Genomic DNA, 20,153 nt, shown 5'->3' with positions numbered 1-20,153 from the left:
AATGCGGTGGCGCTCCACAGACCTTTCCCGGTCTGGTGTTGGCTGTTCGGGGATAAAGCTGAGTGCTATTCGGTCATGTGACTCCTGTTTTTTTCTTTCTTTCCTCCTTCGAAGTTGAAAAGGCTGAAGCAGAGCGGTGGAGGGGGCCCAGCTTCCCTTCCTACTTGTCGTTGATGCGTCGTTTTCGTCTCTTTTCCACATTGTTGTTTGTTTCTCGCTCGTTTTGATATTTTCTGCGCCGACCTTTCCTTCGCAATGGCGGGGGCTATTATTGAAAATATGAGCACCAAAAAGTTGGTGATAGTGGGAGTTACTCTGCTTTTGTTCCAGGCGTTTGCCTTCATGGTCGGCGGATTAATTGGTAAGTTTACATTTGTACTTTTATCATCTTTACGGCTCACGTTTGTCTTTGTTGAAATGCAGACAATAACGAGGAGCCTAAACGCTCAAAGTTTGTTGTAGGTGTCTTCGTTAAATGGCTGCATGTTAAAATATATGAAGTGTTGAAAAGAAAGCTAGGAAGGACGGTAAACGCTTAATTTAAGGTGTATTTTATTACGTGTGTTTGACCGAGTCGTTCACAAACAATGCGGCGCTTTGAAAAGAGTCACTTTGACACCTCTGCTAAATCACTGCTTTGTACCAAGGTGTTTGCTGCCTGCATGCCACGACCGATGGCTTCATTTTCCTCGTCTAAAAATAACAGAGGACATCATACTCTGTTTTTTTTCCTTTCCCTTTTTTCTATCATATAGGCTAGGCTACTCTTAAATGGCCGTTTTTGGTTTTACACTAATAAATAGTAAACTCGAATGTTCTTCCACCACCCTTTTTTCTCTCTCTTTACCTCCCCCCCCCCCTTCTCCTCCTCCTCCTCCTCCTCCTCCTCACCCCCACCTCCCGTATAGTCTATAATGTCTGTCTGATGTGTGGGGCCCTAGGCAGCATCTCTACCTTTCTTTCACTCCTTCCTCTTCCTGTCCTTCTCCCCAAATCCCTATCGCCTGGCGGGTACTGCATTCATGTTTCCCCCTCTACCCTCTTTCCCTTGTTTCATTTGCATTAATACAGACAGTCACACACACACACACACACACACACACACACACAAATGCATTCAACTGTCGAAGTTGCATATTGCCTTACGGGACTATATTGGAGTTGCTGTCAAGTTTCTTCAAATCCACCCACCCACACACACACACACTTACACACACACACACACACACACACACACACACACACACATGGTTGACAAAAAAATGTGTAAGTGTGTAATGTAAGTCCATGTGAGAGATGCCTATTTTTCCTTAGGGCTGGATCTGGAAACCATCCACCAGTGTGTGTGTGTCCTGTGTCCCCACAGTCCGTCTCACTCAAACGTGTCTGGTTGTGATAAATTAGCTGGTTTGATGAGTCCCTGGCTGAGATGGTTTTAATGAAGCCAGATTCCTTTGTGTTTGCTTGGTGGCCGAGGGCGGCAGGGGTAATTGAGTAGAAAGGGGTTTTTCTCCCCTTGTTTCCCCACAAACCCAGGGACACGGCATGGGGTCAGCAGACTGAGGGGGGTGGCCATTATTCCGGACACACTGCGACGGAGACTGGTGGAGCCCGGGTGCTGACAAACCCACAGGGTCACTATGTAATTGAACTGCAAGAGGTTTCAGATAACTAGGTTGAATTCAGTTCTGTGAGTTGTCTTTGTTTCTCTGAGTGTAGGTGCGCTTCGTTTATTATTTCTACAGAGCTGTAAACGGTTGAACATTCCTTGAAGATAGCCGTGGATGAGTTTTATGACTGTGTGTGGAGCGTCTGTAAGATAAACGTTGTGTAAAGTGGCCAACCTATCGCACTCTTTTGCAATTGACAGGATTTGCTAAGATGTTCTGATAAGTAATAGGGTCAGACAATGCAGATTGTGTTCTTACTTTTACATGTAGGGCTTTTCACACCTGCAGAAAACTCCTGATATTTCCAGGAGGAGCTGTGTGTGAATGCAAACAGACACATTTATGTTCTGACTTCACCCTGAGTTTCTCCAGCCAGACCCCTAGTTTTTTTACCTGCAGCAAGTCTGATTGAGCTGATGTGAGAATGCAGCAGGAGAATTCACCTCGAGCCAATGAGAGAGGGGAGTGACGGTTGCATACTGCGACTGCTGCACAGTGCACAGTGTATGCATGCGACCGCTACAATGCATTATGTTTTCTGTTTGTTAGTATGTTCTTATCCGCTCTTTTGGGGATAGTGTGATTCCGTTGAACTACATGTAGCATTGATATAAAGACAAATATTCTCATTATAGCATCGTATAGAGGACTCTGTTACCTCATCCTCAGGAGACCCCCCCCCCCCCCAACCCCGCCTCACCGCTGTGAGGTGGTGCATATGTGAACAGCCAGATCAATATCTGTAGCTTTTGTGAAAACGGCTTTACTTGCTCTTATTCTGGAGGTCTGAGTTGTTTGTCTTATTTATTGAAAAACTCTTGATCAGACCTACATCATCTGCAAGACAAATCCACCTGAGCAGCAATTGGGCCACAATTCCTTGTTAAAAATCATTCAGTTGATACAACTACCTGTCTGAACATGAATAATGCTGCTGTAACAGTTTTCTCAGCTTACGTTCAGCTTTCCCCCTATTCCAACAAGACCATTGTCTCCTGGCAGTACTGGAAGTGAAGATAGAGAGGCCCCACTAGTGCTGGCTGAAGACCCACTCCACTCAAAGACCCCTACAAATCTAACAATGTACAATCGTTCAGACTGAGACCATGCTGCCTTGAAGATTTGGCCAGATTTGATGAAACCTGATGTGAAGCCAATTAACTTCCAAAAATGTTTGAAAAAAAAAGCAATTTGGGTGGGATAACATTATTAGTATGACAGTCTGATGGCTACCAGTGGTTTGCCACCCATACTGTATCATCTTTGTAATCCTTCTGGAGTCAGACTGTGTATCAGCCAACTCCATGGCTACGTCTCAGTTCTTTCCACTCTTGCACCCTTTCCTTTCATTGCGTCTTAGTCCTTAGTTTTGGAACTATCCGTAACAATTCCATCTGAGTTGTTTAGGAAGCTGTGGAAAAACATGTGTTAAATGTGCATTAACTAGACAATTAAATTGCTATATTGTGCAGCCCAACTTACTGCATGCATCCTGTTCGATTTAAAAGTTAAGCCGCACTTTTGTGTCCTTTCACGGTCATGACACAATCGCTGAGACATCCCTGGCTAAGTATACCCTTCCAGATGTGTTCCCCTTGATGGTTCAGGAACCATCTCTACCACTGGCATTTTTTTTAGATGGTCTAATTTGCAACTGAAACTAGTGTCCCAATTCTGCATTTCACTTTTTAGATAATCATTACGCTGTTTCTAACAAACTTGAATGTTGAGGGTAACAAACAGTTGATAGTTTTTTAGCGATAGCATTGTGAGACTGTGTGTAGTGTCTGTTCACCAATGGGTGTGTACAGTGTCCACAAGAGATCTGTTATGAGTGAAAAGATTTGATTTGATTTTCAGAACAGTGACCAGGACAAACTGTTCTATCAATCCATAGTCCTAGTTGGACCGTCGGTGAGCTGACCCTAGTTTTTGCGGACATGGTGAATCAGTGTCGGCGGTCGGTGAGAGGGATCTCTCTGATTGGCTGTTCGGAGGTTTCTTTTATCTCCAGCTCTCGACACAGATTAGATTAAAGCCCAATGAGCATGCCGCTGTAGTATCCTTGCTTTCACCTATCCTTATTTGTTGCCACCGCCACCGCCTCTTCTTTTCTTTTTCCACTAAGACCAATGGCTGACGACGCCACTGCCATTTTCAACTTTTTATCAGACATTATTCTCGATAAGTAGGCTAACTATAAGACGAGTGGTGCGCGACAGCGGTGTGAAAATGGTCTTCTCGTATCATAACAACGAGCTACCGACGCCCCTCACACACACGCAGAACGTACTTGTTGGTGGGTTGTCTGCTGTAGTCTTTGCCGTGTGTTCTAGTGCAACTTCTTGGCCAAGACATGAGGCCTTCGTAGCCACTAGTTCTTTGCCGTCTGTTTGATGTGTCAGAGCCTTAAAGGTATTGCTCCTCACAGGTCTGTGCTTGCAGAAAACACCTTTTGACAGTGATTACAGCTCCAAGTCTCCTCAGATATGTCCCACATCTTTTCATGGACTGAATTTAAAAAACACTGGGCTTTCATCTTTACCCTATGAGTCAGTATTCCCCACAGGCATACTCAACAGTAATTACATCTTATGGAGTCTTAGACAGGTTACAAACAACATGGCCCATTCAGGACTCAGATATTTCTGCTGTTCTTTTCTTGTAATTTGTTCAAACTAATTGGAAACAACTGCACACTCATTTTTAAGTCATTGTTCTTATTTAGGTATTTAAAAGTCGTTTGCCTGTATGACAAAGGTTATTGTTCTGGTGACACACAAATGAGCATTCACATTGTAAGTTTTGGCACTCTAATGTCTGCAGAACAAACTACATTGTCATGTAGTAACAATGTTCATGATGTAAGGGGATGAGATAAAATGGAGGGTGGGATATTAGTTGGCTCTTTTTTCTGTTTTTTTAAAAGGTCAGACTCAGACTTAAAAAGTCTGTAGTCATTGCCTGCAGTAGCAGCTATTGCCCTGGCTCTGATACAAACAGGGGAGGGGGGGGGGGGGGGGTGTGCTTATTTACTTACATCTTTGCTTAGGTGATGTGATGTTTCTGGGAAGCATCCAAGTGGTCCCATACTTTCATGTCCCTTTGATTGGCCGTTTCCGCTCTGACAAACTTACAGCCAAAGTCATTTTATCAACACCTCTGTTACAGAGTTTCAACCAACCATAGTTTTAAAATCAAATAATCTGGGGATTTTCTTTGTCTATTAAACTGTTAAGCCATACATACATGTACATAAGAGAGAGAGAGGATCCATTTATTTCCAAATCCCAGTGTGATGTCTTGAAATGCTTTTTGGTCCAACCAGCATGCCAACACCCAAAGAGTGCTAATCAGCTATCTGTCCCTTTTGATAAGCTCAACCCACCTGTCAAACGGGCATGTGTGCTTCTAAAAATAACAGAAATGTTGTTTGTCCTTAAAAATAGTTAATGATGATTATTTTTTTGATCGACAAGGCACATATGGAAAGATTTTTCACAAAGATGAGTCTGGTTGTGATAAACTTTCACTTATAAACTGTAATTTCATTGTATTCAGTAAGTGTCTCGTCTACAGAACACTCAAATGAAAGTTTGTGCTTAACTATAATTGCAGATTTCGATGTTGCTATCAGAAAAGTACTTGTTCAAAATGTTACGGAAAATATCGCCTATGACTTGTACAGATTTTTGTCTTTGTTTGTTCAGTTGTGTTGTGTTCCTTTGACCAAAAAACTTCAAAGAAAGTAAAGTAACATGAATTCTCATGGAAGGCAGCTCAGGTTTTGTTTACCATATAGGTGGCTTAACTCGTAAAAGGACTGGACTTTATTGTACCTGATGATGACAAAATATTGGGACAATCCCAGCTCATAGCCAATCAAACAGGCTCACCCAGAACGCACAATATGTCCAATGTGATCTCTGCTACAGGATGTTTAGACTATACCTGTGGGTTTAGCTTCAGGCCTTGGGGAACACCATGACTATTAGACCTTTCTGATGTCTTTGACAAAAGTCCTTCGGTTTTTACAACAGGAGACCACAGGTTTTTTTTTGTTTGCATGATAATGATGGATCACAACACCAGTCTTGTCAGGCTCATGAATGTCAAAGTGTAAACAGTGTAATTGGTGCCTGAGAGCTTTCGGGAAATTTCCCCCCACAGCACTTCAAAGAAAGAGAGAGAGAGAGAGAAGCCAGACATTTCTAAACAGTGTTAAAGTAATTGTCAAGGTGTTTGGACTGGATTTGGCTCAAAACCAACTTGATGACTTGCAATGTATTAGTTTGAGTGGACATTAAGCTATGCAGGACTTTTCTAAACACTTATTTGCAGTATTTCAAATGGACACCTTGTCTAACATTTCTCCCACTCTGTTTGTCTCACCAGCTCCCAGCCCCACCACAGCGGTCCACTACTTGGCCACCAAGTGTGTGGACACAGTCAAGCATCGACAGGAAACAAAATGGTTTATGCCCTGGGGTCCTAACCAATGTGACAAGATCCGTACCTTTGACGAGGCCATGGCCAAGAAGATCGAGGCCAACAACATCGTGTTTGCAGTCCACATTCCCATGAATAACAACGAGATGAGCCCCTGGTTCCAGTTTATGCTCGTCATCCTGCAGTTTGACATCGCATTTAAGATGTACAATCAAATAGGTGAGAACCTAAACTTTTTCTCGGTGGTGGGGACACGGCTCGTGTTTCATGATGTAGGAGAAGGAAGAAAGTCTTCCCTAATGTAAACATGCTCGTCAGAGGCTTTCTTTCATTGTACTTGGCATCAAGGAAATCTGAAGAGAATCCGAAAAAAATTGAGGTGAAAGTAGTTATTTAGTTAACTGCTTTTAAAGTTTGGTTCATTAAAAGAATGTGCAATTTGTGCTACATATTTTCAGTGTCTGAGGTTTTTATTTTTCAAATTGTGTCAGTAATGTGTCACACTTTTTATTTCTTCACAATCTGAAGACAAACATTTGCAGAGGCTGATTGTTACCAAGGTAGCCACTGAAATATTCACATCCATTGTAACTTCCAACCACTCACACATGCCTTTAATCGAAAGGGACATTTAAATCTACCATTTTAACTTAATGTTACGTTTCTTAAATTGCCTTTGTTGCAAGAAGTCATTGAGGGATGTAGTCTTCTGTTTTTAATTTCAGTCTATGAGGGAGAACATGTGTGAAACCCAGAGATGTGTCGTTTTCAGTAGATTGGATTTCTGTTCCAATGAAAGGCAGCAAACAATGATGGATGTCCTGCTGTTTGCTCTCTAAAAAAACCCTGGGGGGGTGTTGCGTAGACGGGTTTGTCTCGACACCCTCATAGCAGGTATAAGGAGAAGGGAGAGGTAATTTAGACCCATTCTTGGTTGATGCCTCTGAGCAACGAAATGCAACCATAGAATTGGTGGATGTGAGGTCATCCCAGTTTAGTGTACTTCAACCCATTTTTAACATTTAATTATGGACATTTTCAACATGTTTTTTTATCACTTTGAAATATGCAAGGTGTTTGATGCATAGTGCATTCTCATTTTTAATTTCTACATTGTAAGGAACATTAAAATATTGAAGCAAGACGTCTTAAATCATGAAGAAATCCTACAAGGATAGAAAGAATGTAACATTTTATACGTCTCTATATTCAAATGATGTGTTGGAACGTCAGTATGGCTTTACATTTGGTGTTGTAACTTTCCACTGTGTTTGTGCAAGGGAAGAAAATTGGTTTGCAATAACTGAAATGTATTTATGGAACACTTTAAACCTCTTACAGTCTTAATGTTCAGTGACACATAAAGCTTTGTGGAGGGAAAAAATTAGACATTTGAACTAGAAGTTTTAGATACATTTCTGCTTGCCTTTAGAACCCGATAAGCTAAAGAGTCTTGGTTTTTGTCTCCAGGCTTCATCAGATATCTGGTTTCTCTGATTATGCTGGAAATCCTCCAGTAACTTTTTACTCTAACCCCATAATGCTCCTCCACCCTCTCCACCATGGTGAACAGACATACATCATCTCAGCTATTGACTGAGAGGAAAGGGAGGAGTAACTGGAATGTGGAAGAAGACAGGGTTTGATATCCTGGCAGGGTGCTTGAGATCCTCAAAGAAGGGATTAGAGAGGATGATTGGAAAGTCTAATAAGTGACTGGAATACCAGGAGAGCCTGGAAAAGGCGTTTTGACACATCTTTGGCATCACGGTTTAAAATGTAAAGCTATGCATATTAATGTTGAATGTAAAGTCTCATCATTGCAGAAGAAGGCCTAATACAGATCCACCTTTCTGACAATATTCTGATAAACAGGAAAAAGAATGATTATTGTCATAGTTTAGAGATCCAAAGGTTTGCAGTCTAATCTTAAATGACCCAGCCTTTCTGGTCTGGCTTGTCTAAACAGTCATGTCACAAAGACGGCAGAGTCATCAGCTTGGTTTGCTTGCTCACATTCTTGGTACTTGGCATGATGTGTTCAGAAGCTGTGTGTGTTGTTTACTGCTTGGCTGTCAGACAGGGGAGTCAGTGAATCAGCCCCGACCTCAGACTGGTAGATCTCTGCCAGATGCTACAGACTCATTTTGATCTTTCTCAGCTACACAAGGTGCTGTAAAAATGAGTTAATGTTGGAGCTGACTTCCAGAGATGCTTTTTTTTTGGAGGCACCCAGCTATTGCTGCTGAAGTCCAACCTTGAAACATTTGGTTTTCTATTCCCTGAAAAGTATATTTTTTCTTTCCCTTTATTCTCCTGAGACAAGTTGTACTAGTAAAAGCTCCACCTCAAATGCACCAGCTAGCTTGATTTCAAGGAAAGCCTCGGGGCTGTTTTACAATAAGAAAATAAGTAAATGGAAAACTACTAAAGCAGAATACCAATGAGCGATAGAATCTAACTTGCTAAACCTTTTCTGCTACTTCATTTAACCCCTTCCCATTTTTCAATGCAAAGCCAAATCCTAAATTTTAAATTTTCAAACCTTTTATTTATGATTTTGCAAAAGGCAAAACCTTAATATGACTGAGTCTACTACTGAGTCACCTGTCTTTATCCTGACACTCTCTGTGTAGTAAGTTATAGATTCTGTTTCACAACTGTCTGATGAATGAGCTCATGGTTAGCTCTTCCTGTATTACCTTTTCTGTAACATTCTACAGTATATCCCAGAGAAGAGCTCGCCCTTATTACACTCCACCCACCTGCCCCTTTCCACCACAGCACCAGGCACCCCTTGGCCTTGGTCCAGCAATAACACAGCTGTTAAGGAGGCTTAATCTCCGTGGCGATTGCCACTGGACTAGAGAGGAATGTTTGCATGAAGTGAGCCGACATTCGAGGGCATCTGTCTCGACCAATGGCGGAGAGGAGGGCATTGCGGAGACAGTCGGCTGCCAGTTCTCATCTGGTTCACTCTCCCCCTCCTCTGCTTTTTTTTCCCTTTCTCGCAGCACAGGCCACTGGGTTTCTTTCTCTTCATTCCAGCTTGTTTCATAACGGCACAAGAGGCACTCTGGAGGGCTGGAGCAGAGAACACTTGGCTTTGTAATGTGATCTAAAGATGCAGTTTTAATAGTTTGTTGGAATCACTGGGCTGTTGGAGGCCAGCTGAAGGTCTTTTTGGACTACATGTCGACAAGGAAATAACATAGATTATGGCCACCATAGGGAGCAAACTGAATCTCTGAGTATGATTACATGCTTAGTTTTAGACTCGTTCTAGGTGGCAGGACCACATGTTGACACACAAATGATTTTGCCTCTGATAATCATGTTGTTTAAAAGTGTATCAAACAGAACCTAGTTAAAAACAAAAACAAGCCTTGAACGACCATAAGACCACTGACAGCTGAGTGTTTTTTTATACTTTGTTTTTTAAAGAAACATAAAAACAACACTGCACAGATAGAACAAACCACTTATCCATCATAGATATTTACATGGAAATTCATTTGAATTCAAATGACACAGGGCATGGAGGAGTCAGCCAGTGAGAACAAGTAGACAGCTAGCAGGGTCCGGGGGCATAGCTCCTACCCACATTTGGTGGCTTCTTGTATATTTCAATGCCACTAATCTAACATACACTGATAATTACAACATTTTATATGTTGGTGAGTTTGCTTACCTAATTCTTAACATGAAGGGAAGTATTGCAAAGGAGAATCAGGCATCTTGTGAGTCAAACGTCTTTATCACAATCAACATTAGAAAAATAAGCTATGATTAAGTGAGTAGTCGGGCTGTTTGGACCACTGCTTGTGGAAAGCCCTGATGATAGTGACTCAGCGATCACCTCTTTTACTTAAACCAGACTCACAGCTGGGTGTTTTTAAAAATGAAGAAAATGTACTTATATTTAATGTTCCAACCCCCCAGGAGACGTTACCACGCAAAACATGGGTATGATACCTGAAAGTGATCTGTGTGTTTTCAGATTGTTTTGGAGAATGCTCCATGTCAGTGCTAGCAGCACAGTCACTTTGCTGGTCTTATAGTTAAAAGGCCTCATCTGTCATCAGCTCTTCATTTTGTCCCATCACTGGTGTAATAACAGTCAGAAGAGATGTGCAGTGTGGAGGTAAAACTGGAACTTAAATCAAACCAACATTATTGTCTACTTCAGTGAATTTTATACTTTATACTACTAATTTATCCAGCGGTCTGCAAACACTGTTATTCTTTGCACATTATAGTTTTGTCTAGAAGTCTCTATCATAACTTTGCACCAATTGTATTTTGAAGATGTGTAGTGACTCACATTCACACTTTTTGGGATTTGTTTGCCTTTATTGGAGCGATAGGACAGTGGATAGAGTCAGGGAGAGAGAGTGGGAAAGGAGCCACTGGTCGGATTTGAACCTGGGCCACCTGCTTGGAGATTATTTAGATTATTGTAAAAAATAATTGTTGCTTTCTCTTTCCAGAGGACGGAGCATTGGCCACCATTGATGTGGGCCTGGCCTACAGAGACGACACACTCAGTGAGTGGACTGAGATGGCTCACTCGTTTGAACAGAGGAAACTCACCTGCAACTTCACAACTACCAAGGTGTGGGAACAACACTGTGCCGCACCGTAACACGTCTTTGCAATATTTAAAGAACTTATTCCACAGAACACAGAAACCATTATATAACCTGTTTTTTGTCTTTGATGTCCTGTATCGTAAAAAACATGAATTTTGAATACTTCTAATGATACTTTGCTGATTGTATAAGTATTTGTGAAGGCATTAGGACTAAATTTCTCCATCTGAGGTCTGTATCTCAACTCTTTGACACCTTGTGGTGCAGCCTGTCCCAGACTGTTATATTATGGAGCCTGATGTTAGTCTGATGTCAGAACTTCTTGTTATCTTTTCTACTTCAAGAGAGACAGGAAATGTTGGGAGCAGGTGGTGGGGTGGATGACATGCAGCAAAGGGGCGAGGTGGGATTTGAACCCTCCGTTGTGACGAGGACTATAGCTGCTTTACATGGGGTGGAGGCTCTAACCGCTGTGCTATTAAAGGAATGAAACGTTTCCGTTACCTTAAGATAAATGTTATCTAAACCAGATGATGTCTTTTTTACAGACATTTGAGAACGAGGGGCGTTACTATGAGTGTGATCTGCTGCCATTCATGGAGGTCGGCAGTGTGGCCCATAAGTACTATCTCTTAAACATCCGCCTGCCTGTCAACGAACGTAAGAAGGTCAACGTTGGGATCGGAGAAATCAAAGACATTCGTCTTGTAGTAAGTGTGCATTCAATTGAAAACTGTACATCAAAGTTTGTTGGCACTCTGGTTAGCCCACACTGTCAACGGTCCTTTCTTCACTCTGGCAGTGAAAGATTTAGTTTTTTGAGTCTTATTGTGTTAGTCTTAGCGCTGTGTCTATTGTCTTTTACTGGTCACTCATATTTGAAACTGATGGGATTTCTTTTCCTCCTCCAAGAGCATCCACCAGAACGGCGGCTTCACCAAAGTGTGGTTTGCCATGAAGACCTTCCTCACACCTAGCATCCTCATCATCATGATCTGGTACTGGAGACGGATCACCCTGATGAGCAGACCTCCCGTGCTGCTGGAGAAGTAAGAAAGATCTCTCGTCATCTGTAGCCAATCTGATCTAAAGATGGTCTGACACTTTAACTGATGATTTTAGAGGCTCATTTGAGTTCCCCTTGACACCAGAAGATCTGGTTATAAACATTCTTCTTCCTGCTGAAACAATCATCCCAAGATGAAGACCTGCAGTTAGCTATATTTAAATGTATCAAGGAATGATGGGACCTACAGTTATGGTTTCAATATGCCTTTTCAGACTGCTTCTTTTTCCGTAAAAGTGCCTTAACCAAGGTCTGCCGTCGTCCCGTCTTTGTTTATTAATATTGATTCCATGAGGGCGTAATATTGGTGTCACAGTCTGAATTCATTTTGCATTCCGGTGTTGTGGAAGCACGGCACATAAACACACAGTCTGACATGCAGGTACACAGAGCGCTGCACTCCCCTGCTGGCTTTGCTGAAATCAGGCTCGTCTCTGTAACTACCTCTGAAGACGGTACAGAGGGGGGATCAAATCGTCCCCCCATTACCTCTCCGCGACATTCAGATTGGAGGCGAAAAGTCACAGGGGCCAAAATATTGCGGCTTGAAATGGCAGTCTGAATATGTGTCTACTGGGCAAAGTATATTATGGATTAAATGAACTTGCTCTGTGCGGAGTAGGTCAATTTCAGCAGATGATGATGTTCATCAAACTTCTGAGGAGGAATTTTTATAGGAACAAGATCAGGCCACACTTTTCATTCTTAATGCACGTTAAACTGTCAGAAAAATCTGTAAAAAAAAAAAAGGTGATAAGAGCCTCGTAGTTTCTGATTTCGACAGGCTGGATTTCCTCTTAAAATATATTCCAAACATCAGACATTAGTGATGTTTTCTTAAGTAAACCCCATGAAGGTTAGAGGAGCAAATATGTGTCGTTCTGCCTGAAGCAGATCGGTTGAATGCCATGCTTTGCAAAGCTGAAGCCATGCTTAGAGCCCAGTGTTTGTCTAACCCCCTGCCGTGCTGGGAAGACAGATCAGTAAGAGGCAGCATTCTGCGCCACAGGAAGTGCCAGGCCAAGCGTGAAACACGTTACAAAATCTGCAAGCTAGCACTCAAGTGACACATGCTGCAGACACACATTCAGGCCATACACACCAGCTCACTTAGACACACACACACACACACACACACACACACACACACACACACAGTCTCTCCTTCCCTCTGTATTTTCCAGCTGAAGGCTCTTATTCCCATATGACCAGCAGGGTTTCAGGAAGTGTGGCTAATTCCCTATTTGTGGACAGAAGATGATTTTTTCATGCTGTAAAAGCTTTACCAGAGTCTCCTGTCATGCTGGTCCATAGAGGTGTCAGGATGGGGAGCCTCAGACTGTCTCTAAACTTAAAGGACGGATGTGAGTGGAAACTTTCAATGTGAAAACGGGTGCAGATGTATTTCATAAAAATGTGAATCCCTGAGATACTACATCCATCATCTGTGGGTATTAATGATGGCTCTGCTGTATTAAATGTGTCAGTATGTTAGCATGCATGATAGAACTGGCACGGGAACAGGCTCACCCAGATATGATGCAGAAAATATTCATGTTATTAGTTACACCTAGTTATTACTGTGTCTCCTGCTATCACATGTCAATATGTTTGTGTAAAGCTCTGTTTCAGACCTCTAACTTTACTTTTCATACTGAGCTCTTCCTGTTTCCACACATTCACACGGGCTGATACCACTCTCAGCTCTCCTGTGTGTGTTGATGGTACTCAGGACACATTCCCTACATACCAGTCAAATGTGTTTTCACTCCATTTGCTCCAAAGAACAACGCAGATGAGCTGTCTCGAGTGAATTTGCCTCGAAGCTGTGTTAAGTTACTTTTATTATCCACAGACTTTTCAAAATACTTTGGCACCCACGTGTTTTCAGGTTACCTTGTCTGCTGCCTTTTCCCCATCTGGCTTTCTCAGACGCACTCTTTGTCTGTTTTGCCCTCTTAACTGTCTATTTACAATCCGCCTTTGATCTACTGACGGCATGCAGGGACCTGCTGCAAACACTTGGTAGAGCAGCTCTATCCGGTCTCCCTTTAGGCTGAGGTTTCTTAATGCATTAAGCCCTTTTCCCTCTTTAAATGTCTTGATTTCATGTTTGGGTGAGGTTGGATGAAATGATGAGGCTATTTGGAAAGTTAATAAATCATTTAGAATTGGATGGGGCAGGTTGTGCTCGTAGCTGAATGGATAATAAATAATGTCCTACAATCTAGAAGCCTGATTCAGCAGACACAGAAGAGGCCTTGCTTATTGATTGTGTCTGTGTAAAAGATGTACTACAGATTTAGGTGTTACACCTCTTTGTTCAATCCTTATATTTGATCTGTAATCATATTTCAACATTTCATGTTGTTGCATTGCAAACAACAATAACAATTGTTTTTTGATTATTCTTTTTAAATTTGGATAATCTGCAAGGGTCACAAGATATCTTTAAACACATGCACGTTTAGTTGATTTATGATGCCACATATCCATTAACGAGAACTTTTCTTTTAGGGCTGAGAAATATGACAAAAATACAATCAATATAATTTATTTTGTGTTAATCAATACTTCTATTAATTCCGTATTATAATTTGACAGGGCTGACAGTTAGAGCGGCATCCTGTTTATAAATGAAGGCTGATTAAAAAGCAGATAGTTTACAAGTTAAACTTGAAATGATAGTTTATTAAAATGAGACATAGTTTACCATCACACATTTTTAAGTCAGTATTTTTTGAAGTGGGTTAAAACACTGAATAAATCAGTGTTTTGCAAAATCTCGGTTGTGGATACAGTTTGTCTTGGAGAGCTGCAGACATAAGGTAATTGGGCTGAATTATCCACAGATATCTTTTCTATTTGTAAAACACACTGACCCAGTAATTACTTTTAGTGGAAATTGAAAAAACATGTTTAGAACACAGGATGTTGGGTGAGCAGCTAGATGAGCTGCCTCTTTCCTGCAAATTAGTGATGTTTTGTTCTAACAATTTCCATTAACTTAGGAAGACAAGTGGAGTTGTCTCTCACTGTTACCTTCATGCCTCTTGGTTCTACTGACCCTCATACATTGACAACATTCAAAGCTGATTTTATCGCCCAGCACCTCCCTCAGATGTTTGTAGTGATGGTGAAAAATTGGAGTTGTAAGATGGCTTCCTTCTTCCTCAGGGTTATCCTCGCTCTGGGTATCTCCATGACCTTCATCAACATCCCAGTGGAGTGGTTCTCTGTTGGCTTCAACTGGACCTGGATGCTTCTTTTTGGAGACATCAGGCAGGGTATCTTCTACTCCATGCTGCTCTCCTTCTGGATCATCTTCTGTGGGGAGCACCTCATGGTACTGTAACCGGCCCACTCAGCTGTTGATCGACATGTTTGTTGTTTTCTATCAAACATGCTGGTTTGCTTGCTATCACATGATGTTTTTACCATGTGAGACATTACCCATCTCAAAGACTGGTTTTCCTTCTTTTCTCAGGATCAGACAGAGAGGAACCGTTTCTCAGTCTACTGGAAGCAGGTGGGACCCATCGTGTTTGGCTCCTTCTGTCTCTTTATCTTTGACATGTGTGAAAGGTGAGCCCGAGTTTTTACATTTTTAATAATTTATAGTAGAGACCTGATTTATGAAATTGGTTAATATCAGGAGATGAAAAAATAGAACGTGTTATGCAGTAATCTTTGAAGGATGTGTACATGTGTTTCTTTGTCAATAATGTTATGACAGACTCGGTAGAGAAAATATTGATGTTTTTTTTTTTTGTTTTCTTTCGTCTCCAGAGGGGTTCAGCTGACAAACCCCTTCTACAGCATCTGGGCGTCTGATGTAGGAACTGAGCTTGCTGTATCCTTTTGAACTTTATTTCCCTAATGGATATCATATATTTATATATATGGAGAGTCTGCCAAAACGGCTCCATGACAGGATGGATGCAATAAAAACATTTTGAGATTAAAACAGACAAACCATGTTATGCAGTTTAGCAGCCAATAAACATGTTTATGTTCTGATCTTTTTGTAGGAATAAACGTGTCCTTACCGGTGAGCCACAGCAAAACAGTGCTGCTTTAGTATTACTAGGAGTCAAGCTTCATGCAGTCTGGGAAGTGTCTTAGTATGGTTATGGCTGGAAACTGACTAATAGGATGAGAAATAATTCAGTAAAGCCATATGTGAAGGCATTGCTCAGGGTCTCGAGATTCATCAGCGCACCACCTCAAAAACAAACCAAACACCTTTTTCCTTTTACTCTTCCCTGTCCTTTGTAATATTTATGTCAGTGTTCAATCAAAAGGTAAAAGGCTTCAAAGTGTACGTGACTCTCAAAGGTCTTATGGATACATAAAGATTTGATGACCCTGGTTAGAAAGTTAGACACTGAACTAAATAAGTCCCACTGCTGACATGTTTGGGCAGTGCCTTCCACAGCAGTAAAGACTAAAGGTTTGTATTAGTAGACACATTACAGGCACATGTCTAAAAGCAGTTTTTACTATGTTTACAGCTGCACATTTAAAGTGTGTCAATTTGTACCATTAAATGTGTGACATATTCTCATCAGATGTTCTCTATATACCAATATATATCACCTGCAATACCCAGTGAGTTTAAAGTCACCATCTAGTGGCTTGGTAGGCGTACCCCTACATTCCATTTGTGGATAACTTTTTTTAATTCTAACATCTTTATATGCTCAGTATACAGCACCGCTCAGCTCTTTTTTTAAGGACAATCCTGGTTTATCTCCTTGACTGCCATCACCTCAGATGGCCTTCATCATAGTTGCAGGGATCTGTGCCTGCCTTTACTTCCTCTTCCTCTGCTTCATGGTGTTTCAAGTCTTCCGCAACATCAGCGGCAAGAGGACGTCCCTGCCTGCCATGTCCAAGGCCAGACGCCTGCACTATGAGGTGTGTTTAAACCTAAAGTCTTATTGTGCTCCTATATATCCTTTTAAATCCAGTTAAAAGCTATTGGGACATGAAGGCAGTTCTCTGCAGTAAGAAGTTTGTTCTTTTGGTTTCTAATACATCCCTTTTATCGGCCTTCAGGGTCTGATTTTCAGGTTTAAGTTCCTGATGCTGGTCACTCTTGCATGTGCTGCGATGACGGTCATCTTCTTCATCATCAGTCAGGTGAGTCACATGATGTCATAAAGTCTAAGTAATGCCCTCCATAGTGAAGAGATGCATGTTGTGTATTTCTCAGAGACTATAAAAGCTATTTTGCATGATGTAGAGTCTGCCATACGTTTATACCAAAAATATGTGATGACTTTTTTTTTTTTCTTTGTAGGTGAATGAGGGCCACTGGCACTGGGGCGACCACACGGTGCAGGTGAACAGTGCTTTCTTCACCGGCATCTACGGCATGTGGAACCTGTACGTTTTCGCCATCATGTTCCTCTACGCACCGTCTCACAAACGTTACGGAGACGACCAGTCAAGTGGTCAGTGCATCACTGGTAACTATACAAGTCTACTAGTTTTGTTGAGAAAAAGGACGGATGGAGGGTCAGTCGCTAATGCTCTCAGTTGCAGGATCAGAAAATTCAAATTCTTAGCAGTTGTAGCAGTTAATGTTAAATTCCAGCCAGTTATTTGTTTTTTCTGTTGGATGTTCTTTTAAAAAACCGACTGGGGTTGTCGAATATTGTTAGACATAGTCACTCTAACGTAGATTGAAGTGGAGGATGGAAACTGTACAGAGTTTCTTTTATTGTGAGGTTTGGTTTCTGGCACTCTGGGGCTGACCCAACCATGATCCCTGCCATCTTCATCATCCCTGCAGTCAAAGTGGAAGCAGCTGTCCATTCCCTCTGTTCTGTATTCGTCAAAATGACTTCTTACATTACAGAGTTCAGAATGTGCAGCTGGAGGACTTCAGATGGAAAACCATGATTTTTTTTTTTTAAACATAAAATGTGAGTGAGTTTCACCACATTCAGTGAATAAGGTTCTAGAGACGTGGGTTTTTTTTTGGTCAGTAATCAGTGAGGCCCAGGTCCCATGGAAAAAAGATGTAATGATGTTCATGACCTTTGACTTGGACTTCAAAGCGACATGAGGTCATAACAGTGTACAAGGGTAGTTAATTGTTTAAAATGAAAAATAAACTGCTGTCCTGAAAGGAGGAACACTACCAATGCCTCAGAAGCTGGACATGTGATGGTGGATAGAACCAAGATAATTACATTTAAATAGGGATCAGGTCTGAATATTAATGTATAGGCCTACATGACATTTTAGTCACATGATGATTACTTTTTAACACTCGCCCAAATTTCTTAACTTTTCCAGAGATTTTTCCACAAATGTCTTGAGTTTTATGACGAAACAGTAAATCAACATTGTCTTAAATACACTGGAGCTGTGCTTCATGTGCCAGATAAAAGCTAAAAGCATTAGATACACCAGATAAAATAATAATAGATAAGAATGACATGTAATGAATGTTTACTCAGAATACTCTATTTGTGTTTTTATATATACTTTTCTTAGTTACAGTTGGTGTGTTTGCTCAAAGTCAGATTCAGTCTAGATTGTGTCCGGCTTACGTGAAGGTTTTTTTTTTGACATGTGAAAAATTATAAACAAGCATGAAAAATATTTGAATAATTTCAACAATTATTGACTAATTCAATTTTTATAATAAACAGTAACTTAAATAATCCATCTCACTTTATTTATCATTAGTTAAAGTTTCATTAGTGTTTCAGTATCTCTCACTTCTCTCTGATGGAGTGTCTGCTGTAAAGCTGTCTATTCATCTAAAGTTTGTGGAGGAGGAGGAGGAGGAGGAGGAGGGGAGGGTGGTGATTCAGAGGGACCCAGATTCCCAGGGGAAAGCAGGGTCTCTTTGGCCTGAGACGGTGATTCTAATGGACACCAGGCTTCCTTCCAGACAGAGGAAAGGCACGATGAAAGAGGGGGGGTGGGGGGTTTGGGTTGGGGAATGAGAGCAGGGAAGTAATGAAAACCATCCATCCATCTCCTGACGTCAGTGACACAGGGAGAGAAAAGAGGTGTTTGAATCGCTGGAAGCTTTCCCTAAAGTGTGTCAACCAATCTGTCTATATGGGAGGGGGTCCCTCTCTCCAAGTTTCAGTCTGTGTTGATTTATTTGATTTCACTTCTGTTTTTAACAAGCTCAAAGTATTTATGTTAATGAAATTAAGTGAAAACGACTTTGTACTGCTGCAGGTTATGATCCACTGAAAATAAAGAATATGCAGAACAAGAACCAAATAGATTTCACGTTTAGTGTAGCGTATTCAGGTTGGATTATTGGTAAGGGTGGTAATGAATTGTTAATGTGTGCAGGGGATGTTGGAGCAAACAGCGGAGAGGACATCCAGCTGACTACAACCATCACCCATGTTGATGGACCCACTGAGCTCTACAAGATGACAGGAAAAGAGGCCCAGGAGTAGATTCCACACTGTAAGACTTCACAAGATGCTCTGCTACCTACTGCTCCAACCATCCCCTCCCTCATATATATGTCATCAAACAGGCTTTTCTTTACATGCCTTTGCACTCAACATCAACACTCCACCTTGCATGCACCTACCGTTCCAAAACGGTTATCTTTAGCCCGCAAAAACAATTCAGCTGTGTGCCACAATGTTACCCAAGACTGAATGTAATCGACACTCCTTTCGGTCCTTTTCATTTCATTGTACAATACTTTTCCTATGTTTCTTTATTTTTTTGGGAACTTTGTTGTGTTTTTAAAAGTTGACAAAACGCTTTTGTCACCAAAAAACATTGTGTAGAGAAACTCAAATTTGTTCCGAATTAGCATCCGTCACACTCCTGATTTAAAACAAATGAAGATGAAAGTAGACTTTCGTAAAGGCCAGAGTCTGGAGAAGGACAGCCAGCAAGATATTTCGATACATTTAGCAACTTGGTTTGATATTCTGCTTCACTACCTACACAGTGAAAGCATTAAGAGCTCGTCACAAATGCGTATTCTTCCATAGAGAAGTAGATCATGTTGAGTACTGCTGTCTTTCAAGGGGTCTTTTTTTTTTCTTTACACCAGGGGGAGATGTACAGACCAAGCAGCCACTTTGGGAAATGCATACTGTATGTTCATTATGTTACAATGTAGATATCTATTTTTTATAAAGTGCTCATTTTCAGCTTCACAAAGTATATGCATCAATTTGTTTTGAAGTTGACTGTAGCCTATTATACATGGCTTTTAGTTTGTTTGTTGTTTTTGCTTTATATGATAATTTAAATAAAACAACCTTTTACTTAACATCATTGTGTATTGTCATGGTGATTGTGAACAACAGTTATATTTTAATTCCAAATTCCTTATTTGTAATTTTATTTAAGTTATTGAAAGTAAAT

At 41.1% G+C, this 20,153-nt stretch overlaps 1 protein-coding gene across 2 annotated transcripts; it reads left to right on the top strand.

The window, feature by feature from the left end:
* Positions 1-82: 82 nt before the first annotated feature.
* On the top strand, positions 83-20,058 carry wls (Wnt ligand secretion mediator). 2 transcript variants are annotated; one of them, XM_061043455.1, is made up of 12 exons: positions 83-361; positions 6,066-6,338; positions 10,610-10,734; positions 11,260-11,421; positions 11,624-11,760; positions 14,955-15,123; positions 15,265-15,362; positions 15,567-15,630; positions 16,554-16,697; positions 16,839-16,922; positions 17,083-17,236; positions 19,110-20,058. In XM_061043455.1, the coding sequence occupies exons 1-12, from the start codon at positions 256-258 to the stop codon at positions 19,217-19,219; spliced, it is 1,626 nt and encodes a 541-aa protein (XP_060899438.1). In that variant the 5' UTR covers positions 83-255; the 3' UTR covers positions 19,220-20,058. The 2 variants fall into 2 exon arrangements, with proteins under 2 accessions (XP_060899438.1, XP_060899437.1); XM_061043454.1 differs by having other exon boundaries at positions 84-361; positions 17,083-17,251.
* Positions 20,059-20,153: the final 95 nt, after the last annotated feature.

This window comes from Labrus mixtus, chromosome 8 (assembly GCF_963584025.1).
Source record: "Labrus mixtus chromosome 8, fLabMix1.1, whole genome shotgun sequence".
NCBI lineage: Eukaryota > Metazoa > Chordata > Actinopteri > Labriformes > Labridae > Labrus > Labrus mixtus.
Note: the sequence above shows the minus strand (reverse complement) of the source record. Positions and strands in the feature narration are given on the sequence as shown.